Source organism: Chionomys nivalis, chromosome 1 (assembly GCF_950005125.1).
Source record: "Chionomys nivalis chromosome 1, mChiNiv1.1, whole genome shotgun sequence".
NCBI classification, from domain to species: Eukaryota; Metazoa; Chordata; class Mammalia; order Rodentia; family Cricetidae; genus Chionomys; species Chionomys nivalis.
This window is the reverse complement of record NC_080086.1, coordinates 59593166-59606879: the sequence shown is the minus strand read 5'-3', so window position 1 is coordinate 59606879 and position 13714 is coordinate 59593166. Positions and strand designations below refer to the sequence as shown.

Below are 13714 nucleotides of genomic sequence, written 5' to 3'. Positions count from 1 at the left end.
AGGGACAAAAATAATACAAGTCTATTTCCAGTGAGTGGAAGCCTTGCGTTTCTGAGCGCCTGATCTCGCGAGAAGTGGAAAGGGCGCAGCGTTTGAAACATGGCGGACGACGTAGATCAGGTAAGTTTCTTGAGGCGCTCGTGGAGGAAGCGCTCGTGGAGGAAGCGCTTGCGCTTCCCGGCTCGGTTCGCTTTTTCCACGCTCACCGAGAAGTGGACCACCGTTGCTTTTTTCCCCCCCGAGTAACCATGGCCTTCCGTAGCCGCGCCCGCTCCTTAAATTTTGCAGGCCCAGAGCTTTTTCAACCCGCCTATCTGCCCATCGCGCTCGTCGTCGGCTTGTATCTGTAAAATGCAGACGGCTCTCGATGCCCAACAGAAAGCGTGATGTAGTGGTGAACACCAGCTTAATAATTGCACAGGCAGTGGAGTGTGTTATGAGGGAGGCCAGATAAAAGGTGCATTTAGTTTACGAGGTAGAGAAACAGGTAGAGATGTAGTATGAAGAAAACAAGCCAAGATCGGGTACACAGGACAACAGACGGGCCTACAGCCCTCTTCACCTACTCTTTCCTACTCCTTAGGTGTCTACGGAGTTCCCCGACCACAGAAATGACTTGCACTCCCACACACGAACACCCCACACTCCCCCCACCCCTACTGTTTCTCTTCACAGCATGTTATTTTAAACATGTATTTCTTTACTTAATGTGATTCTTCCACAACTAGAATGTAGGTTCTTTAATAGGGATGGGAGTGTGTGTGCTGGAGAGATGGTTTAGGGGTTAAGAGCACTTGTTGACCCTGGTTGGGTACCAGCACCCCCAATGCATCTTAACTCCAGTTGCTGGGGATCCAGTGCCCCCTTCTGGCCTCTGCTACAGAGCACTGTGTGCATGTGGCGCACATACATACAGGCAAAAATCTCACGTATAAGATAAAAAACGAAGCTTTAAAAAAGGCTTTTTTCTGTGTTTATTTTTTTCCTTAGGTTTAGAACAGTGCTGGGAGCACTCAGCAGGTCTTTGTTGAGGGAATAAACCCAATGTTCAGGGGAAGCTTCTTTGAAAAGGCAGAATTGAAAGCTGCAGGGTGGAAACTATTGACAGTGGGCGTTCTAGACTGAAGAGGGCTGTCATGGGGATGCTTTCATTGGTTTACTATGTATTTATTTCCCTTTCTCCATACTAGAATGAGCTTCACTGAGGGGGCTGTGACTTGGGTATCGTTGTAATCCAGTGGTTGGTTGTCTTTGGTTCTTAACAAAAGCCTGCTGAACTAAAGGGAAAGGGTGTGTGTGTAGGGGAGGTGGGGGTTGCTTATTTCCTGTCATCCAGCCTCTTATAGCTACACAGTCTGCCATCTTCAGTCAACTCTCACACTGGCCTCAGATACTCACTGGAGAAGCTAATTGAATAGCTTTAGTAACTCTTAATGGCTGGAACCATCTTTTCCATGTAGCTAACTCCAAGTCAATCCGGGTTCTAACCTTTGAAACTTGTCCCAGCCCTTCTTGAAGAGTAATTCTGAGCTATTATTCCTTTGAAATGACTGACCAAGAAAAATAGCATTCTTAAATCTTGAAACAAGCAAGCGATTATGTTAAGTATAAGAATTGCAGGTGCTGGATCGGTGCTGGTGAGACAGCAGGTAACAGCGCTTGCAGTTTACTAGCCTGATGAACTGAGTTCAGTCCCTGGAACCCACAGAGGAGGGCTAGAACTTTAGACTTGAAGGCCATAACGCGCGCATGCGCGCGCGCGCACACACACACACACACACACACACACATAAAAAAAATCCAAAAGGGATTCACACCTGTAATCCCAACATTTGGGAGGATGAGACAGGAGACTTGCTGCACATCAAAGGCTGTCATGGGGCATCATGTCTCTTAAAAAAAAAAGTAATGAAGGTTGTCATTAATAAGTATTTCTTTTTTACATAAAGCCTTTAAGTCCTCTGAGGGAAAGATGTGGCCTCCCCAGTTTGCAAATGACGAGTCTGAAACAAGATATGACATGATTTTTAATCCCTGTTCAGAAGAGCCAGATCAGAGCCTGGAGTTGAACACAGGCTGCCTGACTCCAAGTCAATTCTTTCAGCCTTTGTACTATACTATTTGCTAGATAGGTTCATCTTGTCACCCTGTTGGCACCCTAAACTCAACCTGCTCTGTATTGGCTCCAAATTCTGTCAGATCTTTTTATTAGTGTGTGAATAGGTATTGCAGGTGCGTCTTTCAGTGATTAAATTAATAAAAGATAAAACTAAGGTCCTTAAGTGGGACTCTAATACTTTGGATTTTCAGGAAGTTCAGTCATGATCATTTTGCTGTTTAACTCCTTCCCACATAGTACTTTGACCCTCTTTTACATAGCATTGAGGCACAATTCTAAGCTTCCAAATGTCATTTAAACCTGATATTAGTATTGGAGACATTGTTTTCTGCATTAGCAAATTAGTCTAAGGCATAGACGGGCTAAGTGACTTGCCTTTGGTTACCCTGCTCCCAGTGATTGAAACACCCACTGCCTCTGGCTGTCCATTACTAAGCCCTCTTCTTCCATCAGCAACAGACCACCAATACTGTAGAGGAGCCCCTGGATCTCATCAGGCTCAGTTTGGATGAGCGAATTTATGTGAAGATGAGAAACGACAGAGAGCTTCGAGGCAGATTACATGTAAGTCGGTTAAATTATCTCAAAACCGGATGTTTCCCTGTCGTCCCTTCCTACTTCCTTACAGATTTAAGAACTGCAGCGCATGCATACTGTTTTGGATAATGCAGTTTCTTTTGGGAGTTAGAATATCTTGACAATATGAATATCCTTTATTCATTTTTAAAGTATGTTTTCCTTAGCCAGAATGTTATGAGGGAATACGTGCATGCGTGTGTGCATGTGTACCCGTGCTTATAGAGACCAGAACTGGGCATCAGATCCCCTGGAGCTGGAGTTACAGATATGATATGGGTGATATGGATCCTTTGGAAAAATAGCCAATGCTCTTAACATGAGCATCTCTCCAACCCTATAGAACACTTATCTCCTTCAATTTTTTCTTCTTACTTATGAATAAACTTATTTGTCCCTTTTGTTTTAGACAAGGTCTTGCCATGCATCCCAACTAGCTTTAAACTCAAGATCCTCCTGTGTCCATCTCCTTAGAGCTAGGATTAAAGACATTCTTGACTACCACTCTTGGCTTTGTTCTCTGTTCTTAAAGGTTATTGGGCAGGGTGTTTTTGTTTTGTTTTGTTTTTTTTTTTTTTTTAGTTATTGACATCTAAAACCATTTTGTTATGAAAAAAATTTTTTAACAGATTAGAGATACAGTAAGAGTGCTTGCCTAACATGGGGCAAAGCTCCTAGCACTACAAAAGGTGTTAAACAGCATAGAAATCTGTAGAATTAAAAGTGAAATCCTATTTGCTATGAATGACCACTATCCAAAGTTGATTACATAGTCTTCCAGATCTTCTCTGCATGTGTATATACTGTTTGTGTTTAAAGGGGGGTCTAGTAAGGTATGTGGCATGTGCCCATAATTCTAGTACTTAGATGACTGAGACAAGAAGATCATTTGTTTGAGGCCAGTATAGACTACATAGTGAAAACCTGTCTAGAAAGGCTTTATATACATATTTTTAACGCCTTTTCCACATGATTTTTTTTTTTTTTTTTTTTTTGGTGGAATGATTACACAGCTGCTGACTGCACAGGATTCTACGTAAGGCAGCAGTCACATTTTTCTTTTATTCCCCAGCTATAAAATTTTATTAGGCACTTTCATATATTAGTGCTTGTGCACACTTATGATTTCTGTGGAATTGGTCCTGTTAAGTGACATCATTGTGAATCTATTTTGTCTCAACTTGTTAGTTTCCTCAGGGCTGTTGGTTTACAGCACAGAATTGAACAAGCCTTCTTAGATCAGGCTTAGAAACAGCCCTGTGCTGCCAGTGACAGAGCCGCTGGACAGTTGCCCTTCATCCTCACTCTCAGAAACTGTGATAATTCCTTCCCTGGAACCTGAGGACAAAGAACCTCGGGCTGGGAAGGAAATCGGGTCACTAATCTACAAGCTTCCTTCAGAAACAGTGGTGTACATGTGATGAGAAAAGTGGAATGGAGCTAAAATTCATGGGTCTTTGGCACATGGAATGACACCCCAGGCCAGACCAGTCACCTTTAACTTGGAGGCATCTTGAGCTCTTTCTTCTGTACTAAATGGCCCACCTTTCTGTTTACTTCCTGCTCTCAGCTGAACATCTTGCTCATTTGTGTAGCTGTCAAGCAGTTCCTTCCCAGCATGGCTGTCAGGCTATTTTTATCTTGGTATGGGCAGGCAAACCACTTAGCACTTTGTTAGAAGAACATGTAAGTGGGCTCTGAACAGGCCCCAGGAGGTCTGCCGTTTAGTAAAAGGAATGAACTTGGGAGTTTGCACTGAATACTGTGCTCCCAGTCCTTTTTGGATGAGCCAACTGAGCCCAAAGCACATTTGAGATCTGGACAGGTTATAAATGGGCAAAGTAGAGGTGGGAGAGATGGTCACGGTGTAAGGCCTGGAATTCAGATCCTCAGCACCTGTGGAAACACCAGGTGGGTATGGTGGCTTACCTGTCACCCAGCCTCTGGAGGCAAAGAAGGATCCCTGAGCAAGTTGACTAGCTAGCTTGTCAGCAAGCTCTGTGTTTAAGTGAAAGACACGACCTGGGGACATAAGATGGAGAGCAACTTAGGAAGACATTCAGTGGCAGCCTCTGGTGTCCACACACATGTGAACATGCATACCACACTCAAGCGTGTCCACAAAAATAGGCCAATTTTTGCTCTACCTGTATCATTTTTGTGAGGGTCACTGACATTGTCCTTGCTGGAGAACTACAGTGCCCTCACATGTTGACGAACTTTATGTTGCTTACTATCCTTGAAGGAAGTCTGGGAAACAAAGAATTTGCTATTTTTCATAATAAACTATTGTGAATGTAAGACTTCCTTGGTTAACAAGTACAGTAAGTACTTAAGAAGTAATTTCAAGTTATTTTGAGTGGATTCATTTTTGATCATAAGCAGTGTTCTCACTGGGAATGGCTTGTGATGACACGACAAACTAGCAGAGAGAGACTGTTATTTGCATGTAGAAGTTTTGGGTATAAGTATTAAACATGTTGCATATAATCCACTTGCGTCTTTTGAGTCCTGTTCCTTTTTCTCAAATCTCACCCTCCCACTTCAGGCTTATGATCAACATTTAAATATGATCCTGGGAGATGTGGAAGAAACTGTGACAACAATAGAGATTGATGAAGAGACGTATGAGGAGATATATAAAGTAAGTCCTGCAGGTCTTCTCTTGACAGTGTCAGAGCTCATCGTGCAGCAACTTAACACATATTTATGTGTTGACACCTGCTTAGGGACTGTTGATAGAGTATAGTAAGTAAAGCAAGGGTTTTAGAGTCACACAACCTTTTTTAAACACTGATCTTAAAGACAGCTTTATTGCCAAAGCCCTTTCCTACATGGGTGACAGCTCACAAGCTGTGAACTTGGAACATGCTGCATAACTTACAGGTAGCTCAATGGGTTAGAGAGTGTCCTTTCCAGTCAACTGAGTTGGTCTGAGCCTTGCTCAGAGTACTGGGATTAAAAGCTTATGCCACCACCCCCGCCAGCCCACGAATAAAATTGTTTCTTTTCTTTTTTAAAATTTGTTTTATGATGCTGGATTGTGGTGGTGGTACTGGCACACTTTTAATCCAAGCAATCAAGAGGGAAAGGCAGGCAGATCTCTGCGAGTTTGAGGACAGCCTGGTCTACAGAGCAAGTTCTAGGACAGCCAGGGCTACAAAGAGAAACCCTGTCTTGGGAGAAAAAAAGGTTTTTGTTTTTTTTTTTGTATATATGTATGGATATCTGCATATATGTCTGTGTAGTACATGCATGCCTGGTCTCTGAGGAGGCCAGAAGAGGGCATCAGATCCCTTGGAACTGTTCGTACAGTTGTGAGCCACCGTGTGAGTGCTGAGTATTGAACCTGGGTTATCTCTGGAAGAGCAGCCACTCTCTAAACTACTGAGCCATCTCTTCATCCCCTACAGTAGTTGTTATAATGTGTTGTGTGTGTTTCTGCTACAGACACAGGCAAGACAGACTGTCTACAGTCCATTTCATGCAGCAGTGTGGAGAACAGTGCCTTTCTGTCTTGTATGTTCTCATTACCTTTGAAATGGGAAACCAACCAACAGCCTCCCCTTGGACCATTGTTTGTTTTGCCCTCTCTCAGTTGACATAACTAGTGAATAACAACATTCCCAAAACAGGAAGGACTATGGACTGCTGGGATTCCCTGAGGTTTTTCCCACAGCATGCATCATTAACTCCTAAGTGACTGGATTGATAGGAGCTTGCTAGTAGAAAGGCAAAAAGACTTAGCCCTGTTCTCGCTCCACCTCAGAGGATTGCTTTTGTTGATTGGTAAAGCTCTGTTATTTACCTCTAGCCCACGTTCCTGCTGCCCATCGTGTTTACCACCTTCTCTCACCAAACATCCCACAGTGTGGCATACTGCCTGGCTTCTTGTGGTGATGCTGTGCTCTTTGTAGCAGAACCTTCTTGCTCCTCATTATGAAGCACCAGTTCTCATGTAATTACAGACCTGCTGGAAATTGAGGAGACAGCATCTCTATCAGACCACCCTGATTAACCCTCACCTGGGCTTCAGCAGGCTGCATGGTCTTTGCCTGAGGACAAGGTATTTTTACCCGGCCTTGTCTGTTTTGTTTTGTTTTGTTTTTGTTTTTGTTTTTTTGTTTTTTTGGTTGGGCTTAAAAGCACCTGGCATAGTTGTTTTTGTCTGCCTGATAACTAGCCAGTTCTTGCCTGGTCTCATCCTTGTACTTTCCCGCTGAGTGCATCTGTTACACCATGGCACTTATTAACACTCGGCTTTTTCCAGCCTTTGTCCCCAGAGTCTGCAGGTCTGGGGGGCCTTTTGGCTGCTCCCAAGTTCTGCCTAACATTTTGCCAGGCAAAATGATGACTCCAGGTTGTGCCATGTTTGCTGACTGCCCAAAGCTTGATCACTAAGCCTTGATGGTTGCATTCCATTTGTGCTCACAGGAGTGCATAGAAGCAGGTGTGATGGCTGGGCACACTGGAGTCTGAGTCCCTGCCTACAGGTCAACACAGCGGTATTCTTTCAGGTGCTAACTTGGGGACATCGACTTCTGCCTTCCTGTTCTTGAGATCTCAGACTACCCATTGGCATTCAGAGGAAGTTACCCTTGAAGCACAGGCTAAAATCCAGTTGTATCTAAGGATATAACTCAGTAAAGCGTTTACTTAGAATGTTCAAGAGTAGCTGGCGGTGGTGGCATACATCTTTAATCCCAGCACCCCGGAAACAGAGGCAAGTGGATCTCTGTGAGTTTTAGGCCAGCCTGGTCTTTAGAGCGTGTTCCAGGAAAGCCAAAGCTACACAGAGAGACCCTGTCTTGAAAAACAACAACAAAATATGTACGAGAGTTCAATCCCCACCGCCCACTCCCCCCAAATCAACCCAGAACCGGATAAAGCGGCATACTCCTATAGTCACAGCATCTGGACTGAAGAGATGGTTCAGAGGCCAGGAGCACTTGCTTCTTTACAGTCTCTTTCCATAACACAGGCTATCTTGGAAATGGACCATGAAACCAAGTTGGACTTGAACTTGAACCATTGGTGACCTACGTGCCTCACCCTTTTCCATCCTGGTATTACAGTCATGAGCCACAATGTCTGACTTTTTTTTATTTTACATTTATTTATCTATTTCCTAAATTTTAAAAAAGATTTATTTTTTATTTATTTAGTTAGTTATTATGTACACAGTATTCTACCTGCATGTACACTACAGGCCAGAAGCTAATTATGGATGGTTGTAACCCACCATGTGGTTGCTGGGAATTGAACTCAGGACCTCTGGAAGAGCAACCAGTGCTCTTAACCACTGAGCCATCTCTCCAGCCCCTATTTCCTAATTTTTATATATCTCTGTGAATTCATGTGTGTCATGTACATATAGGAGCCATAAGAGGGCACTTACATACAAATAAAGTAAAAATAAATCTTTAAAAAAGTAATAGGGCTGAAGAGATGGCTCAGCTGTTAAAGGCTAGGCTCACAACCAAAAATATAAAAAAAGTAATAATCCCAGCACTCAAAAGTTGAAGTGAGAGGATTAGAAGTTTCAGACTAACATTGAGTGAGACCCCCCCCATTCTCCCTCCCCCCAAAAAAACAAACAGAAAAATGCTCTACTTTGTGTCCAGGCCTGGTTGCAAAGGAACCCTGGAAGATTCTAGCAGTACAAGGGAAGAGGAGAGTGGGTCTGAGTGTATAGTGATGTTCTCTGCTGCAGTCATCCAGGGAACAGGAGTGCTCAGACTGCTTGACCTCATTGTTTTTCTCTCCTGTTGTCTCTTGCAGTCAACAAAACGGAACATCCCCATGCTCTTTGTCCGGGGAGATGGTGTTGTTCTAGTTGCCCCTCCATTGAGAGTCGGCTGAGACAAGAGGATCCTGTGTAGGAAATGGAGACTTTGCCTCTTGAGATGTACAGAACACTCACAGAGAGAAGCTCACATGCATTCTGATATCAGAAATGACCCAAGGATCCCTCCACCCTCAAGGAAGTTCATTTCCGAGTAACTTATAGCCTCTCAGCTAAATCCCATGTTCCTTTTCTCCAGCCTCCTGTCAGTGTCGCCAGCCTCCTCGCTCTTCAGGAGTGGTTTGCCCATTGTTCTTGGAGTTACTTTCAGGTTGTTTCCTTTAAATTAAATTTGATGTCCCTTTTTTATTTTTATTTTTTTAATGTGTCTGGTGGATTCTCGAGCTTTTACTTGGTGTGTGCAGCATACTCTCCCATGTCTAGGGCGCCAAGTTTAACATGAGAAAGGGAAGTTTGGCCATTCTGGCCCCTGCCTTCATCTGAGGAAGAGCTGCACCAGCAGATCCAGGACAAGGAGGTCATTGCCAGTAGCCTCTCCTATCTTGGGGCTGTAAGAGCTCAACCCCATTGAGAACCAGGCCAGAGGGGAGGGGGCGAGTGACCTCAAACCTGCCAGGAGGACACAATACATAACTTCTGTGACTGAAGAAATTATCTTCCACTCGTGGATCACAGGCTGCCAGTGACAAGGACCTGATGAGGCTGAAAGCAAAGTTACTTCGATTCTGGCTTCAGCCAGCCAGCACTTCACATGAAATCACAAAAACACTTAGAGTCAACACCTTCTGCTCTGAGTAGTTACCCCACTGCGAAATGTAGACGATTGAGCTAGGGCTGTGGCTCTCGTGGGTTGGCTATTTGTCCTGTATGCAGCAGGTCCTTAGTCCCCAGCACCACAAAAAGAAAAGTATAGACAGTCTGCACTGTGGAGGCCATGTCTGTAAATATGTTCAGTGAGTTTGCTAATCTGCTGTCAGATGCAGTTTGCTCATGTGCTCTGAGCCAAAGTCATGTTGAAGAGCTTTGTTTCCGTTGTTTATCGTACCTGCCCCTACAAGTTAGAGAAGAGAAAAACAAGTGTGGCTGAGCTGATGGGTGTTTGGTCTTCAGTGACTAGGCAGGGCAGAACCCTCCTGACAACCCCCACACTGTCCTTGGGTTTAGCTTTGCTAGGTGATGTCCTGTTCTCTGGGAAACACAGGACATGGGATTTGGTCTGTGCCAAGTGGTGGTTCCTTGGGATCCCCCTTCCTGAGTAGTAGACAGCTTAACCAAATGCTAACAGCAATGGCCATAACTAACTCGCTGAACAACATGCCTCAGGCAAAACCACTCAAGCCCTGCAGTCTTAAAAGGAGCAAACTGGAACACTTAGGTCACTCTAGTACTGGTGTGTGGCTGCAGGGTGGCTTCGTCTGACATCAGCTGAGCTTGCGTGGGTGTATGGCAGAGGCCCCAGCTACAGGTACTAAACCAGTGTCCAGTGTCTCCTGCAGCTGTGGTGTGTCTGCTCTCCTGGCCTCTTGTTCTACCTCAGGCATGCAGTGCTGTGTGTGATACTCCTTCAGGTCTCTGCTTGGCCAGCTCCCTGATAGACTGCACTAGAACTTTGTCTGTGAAAACTTATTTTACACACGTTTCTGAAACTTAGGAATGCTAAAGTTTGATTGACTACACCCAACACAAACATCAGCTCATCTGATAATGGCAAGAAAGCAAATTATAGAGTGACTGCCCGTGTTATCAAGTTGAGGAGCAGGAGGTAGTATGAGGTCGGCAATCCCTTCCGGTCTGGTACTCAGTCCTGTACCTTGACAGCTCAAGCAGAGCCCTGCCACTGTCCCCCATACCAGGGCTACCTCTACCGGTCTACTGAATGGCAAAGGGCTCCGAGCAACTATGCCTTAGACTTAAAGCACTCAGCTGGATATCCCATGCTTGCTTCTCTAACAGTCTGTCATGGTTACGATGGGGATGGTCCTCCATGGGCTCAGGTATTCGAATACTTGATCCCCTGCTGGTGCTGCTGTTTGGGGAGGCTGTAGAACTCCCCTTTTACTGGGTAATTGATCGAGAGATGGCGGTAAGGTTTGCTTCCTGAACTACCCAGATATGAACCAGCAGCTTCATGCTCCTGCTATCACAGATGAGCCACTCCCACCCATCACAATGCCTTCCTAACCAGGATGGATGTACCCTCAAAGTGTCAGTCAAAGTAAACCCTCCTGGAAGTTGCTTCCTGTCAAATATGTGGACTCATCAGATGCCTCTATTCCTGGGTTGGTCATTTTATGTTAGGAACAGTGGTTGCTTCTCACAAGGATGGAAAATACAGGGCCATCACTGGAAACCAAAACATAGAGACATTGCTAGAGGCAAAGAAGGCCCATTTCGTAGATAACACTTGGCTGTAAGTGTTTTATCTACTGAAAAGTAATTGGGTATTAGTAGTGACAGGTTTCTTAGACACACCTCAGGCACCGTGGTGTTAAGCTATTGCTGTGGAACCTCATTGGAGGCTCTGGAACCTCTTGGGCAATCAAGGTGGGCAGAGCTTAGGCTTGTTCGGTATGGACTGGACCCCATGGCAACAGCAGGACCCTGCAGTGGGGGTTGGGTGGAGTGCCTGTAGAGTCCTGCTGTAGCCTGGGTGGGGTTGCTAAGCTGGGGTAGGTCCTGGCTTCCTCTGCTTCTGGGAAGGATAGGATACTTAAGAGTTGAACATAGTCCCACCAGACAAGTGACTACTTGTATTCACAACCCCAGGCTTGAGGCCTGGCCAACAACTTGTCTTCCAGCAATGCAGAATGGGTGAAGATTAAATGACACCAGGCCAGCAGAGCTATGTGACTGGCATTGCAGACAGAAAGGACCAATGGAACTTTAGAGAGACAAGACACCATCACCCAGTACTGGAGTCTCCTCAGCTCAGCAAGGCTTACACCTCCCTTTCACCCCTCAGCCATCTTCTGCTCCCATGTGCCTGGGACTACCAGGAGGAGCCAGCTGCAGGCACCTTGCCAGGCTTCGGTTTACATGGAAAACAAGAATGAGGACTACAAGGCCCAGTGTTTTCAGCTCCTGTAGGCCTGTTGCTCTGCTCTCATCGAGCATGTCGGTTCTTATTTTCTTGGCTGATGTTGGAGTTTCATGGGTGTGAACACAGCAAGCCCCACTGTGGTTTCTGATATTGATTACCCCTGAGGGTATTGTTTTCTTGGTGTTCTTCCCACCCACTTACCCTGCTGTGGAGATTCAGGGCGAGGTGTTGACAGGAGCCCCCAGCTGTCCTTTGTGTGTTTGGAAAGTCCCCATAGAGGATCTTGCAGTGTCATGGAGTCAGATAGCTGAGCTTCGATGCATGGCTGTGCCATGTGCCAGCTGTGCAGATGGAGCACCCTAGGGTCAGTTGTAAAACAAGCAGCTACATGAGCAGCCCAAGACAACCCTGGAATTTTCCAGGTCAGGCACCATTCCCGGGTTGGAAGCAGCACTGAGGCACAGTGGGCTGAGGTCACATCTTTATCTGTCTTAGTCTAGTTAGTTCTCCACTCTTGTCTCCCTGAGTAGTTTTCAGGAGAATCTGACTAAACTCAGGCTCAGGGCTTCCCAAGTGCATGTGAGGATCTAAGATCAGATACCAGCACCCTCGGGAAAAGGCAGGTGTGGTGGCACATGCCTGAAAAGGCAGCCTTGGAAAGATCCCAGAGCTTGCTGGCCAGCTAGTCTTACTGAATCAGTAAGCTCCAGCTTCAGTGAGAGACCCTGTCTCAAAAAATAAGGTGGAGAATGATAAAACATCAATCGCTGGCCTCCCTAAGCGTACACACACGCATGTGCATACACACAAACACACATGGACATACATGAACACATACACTCCACACCAGGGAGGAAAAGAAATGTCTACCATGTGCCAGAATCTGTCGGAGGACCGACAGGACCAACTAAGGACCTAAGGTAAGTGCTATGAAGGAAGTGGGGAAATGAGGTAGGAGAAAACAGCAATCTCAGGGAGTCTGTCTTATGGGGAGAGGGTGTAGGCTCTGTGGGGATTTGGCAGAGCAGTGAGAATGGGATTTTTGTCCTGGCTGAAGGTCAGCAAGGAGGTCAATGGGCAAGAGAACTCTTGAGTAAGGTTGAGCACTTGGAGACAAAGTGAGAAAGCCAGTGTCACTCAGTACTGTCACCTCACAGGGGGATACCAAGACCTGGGGAGTCAGAGAGACCTGCCTAGGTCACAGCACCAACTAATGGAGTTCTGAGGTGGAATCAGGCACCATGTGGCTCAGCTCCAGCAGAGCTGTTCATACACTCAGTAGCCCCTGAAGTCGATAGCCATAGGTCTGGGGGCTGTGATCCCTTCAGGTCACATGCCAGAACCTTCTATTCCCCTTTGGTGCTCTGTCACCAACATGCTTTGTGGACTTAGCTGAGTCTCTTCCCCCTTTCTGGGGTTCACTTGCTCAAATGAGGGGAAATACAGAGAATGCTCCTAAGAGATTTCACCTAAACTTGCATGTCTTTTTTTTTTTTTTTTTTTTTTTTAAATTGGGTACATAAAGACTGAACATTAGAGTGTGGCATTGTGGTGACACCTGCAATCTCAGCACTCAGTGGACCGAGGCAGAAGGATCACAAGTTCCAGGCCAGTCAGGGGCTGTGAATCAAGATGTCTCAAAAGACAAGAGCATAAAATACACACGTAGAAATAAATGGGCTCTCTGTGGGCCCAAAATGTGTTTGCATGGGTGGGGTCTAAATCAGTATAAATGTTTATCTCCACAAACCTGTACTTAAAATAATTACACTTACATAGTTTGTGGTGCAAACTTAAAATCTCTTCTTGTAGATTTTGAAATACACAGCCATCACCTCAGCCTTCTGTCTTCCTGTTCCACAGCATACCACTTCTGCCTAAGTTCAGTTCCTCTCCGGCTCTAAGTTCCCAGGGTCAGCCAAATGCGCAGAGCATGTTTCAACACCAGGGGGTGCTACACTCTTACCCATTCAGCTTCAACTGTCTTGGTTCACTGTAAGCACATTAGACTGCAAACTCTGCCATTTATTTCCTTAAATCCAAACAGTATGTGAAACTCCAACCGCGTCCAGAAGCACAGGACAGACAACATCACATGCAGCACAGGCCCCAGGGGACAGTTTTCAGGCAAGAGATACTAACAGTGGCTCCCACAGTGCTGAGCTGCAGCCAT

At 45.5% G+C, this 13714-nt stretch overlaps 1 protein-coding gene across 2 annotated transcripts; it reads left to right on the top strand.

Moving 5' to 3' along the window:
• Positions 1 to 24: 24 nt before the first annotated feature.
• Positions 25 to 8845, top strand: Lsm3 (LSM3 homolog, U6 small nuclear RNA and mRNA degradation associated). Of its 2 annotated transcripts, XM_057781934.1 has the most exons (5): positions 25 to 120; positions 2573 to 2683; positions 5244 to 5339; positions 6664 to 6761; positions 8477 to 8845. In XM_057781934.1, the coding sequence occupies exons 1-5, from the start codon at positions 100 to 102 to the stop codon at positions 8529 to 8531; spliced, it is 381 nt and encodes a 126-aa protein (XP_057637917.1). In that variant the 5' UTR covers positions 25 to 99; the 3' UTR covers positions 8532 to 8845. The 2 variants fall into 2 exon arrangements, with proteins under 2 accessions (XP_057637917.1, XP_057637925.1); XM_057781942.1 differs by lacking the exon at positions 6664 to 6761.
• Positions 8846 to 13714: the final 4869 nt, after the last annotated feature.

Bases quoted from the DNA above. Each gene is read 5' to 3' on its own strand.
- Lsm3 (XM_057781934.1), top strand. From the start codon at position 100: ATGGCGGACGACGTAGATCAG. The intron at 121-2,572 runs GTAAGTTTCTTG...TTCTTCCATCAG, and splicing joins TGGCGGACGACGTAGATCAG to CAACAGACCACCAATACTGT. The intron at 2,684-5,243 runs GTAAGTCGGTTA...CTCCCACTTCAG, and splicing joins AGCTTCGAGGCAGATTACAT to GCTTATGATCAACATTTAAA.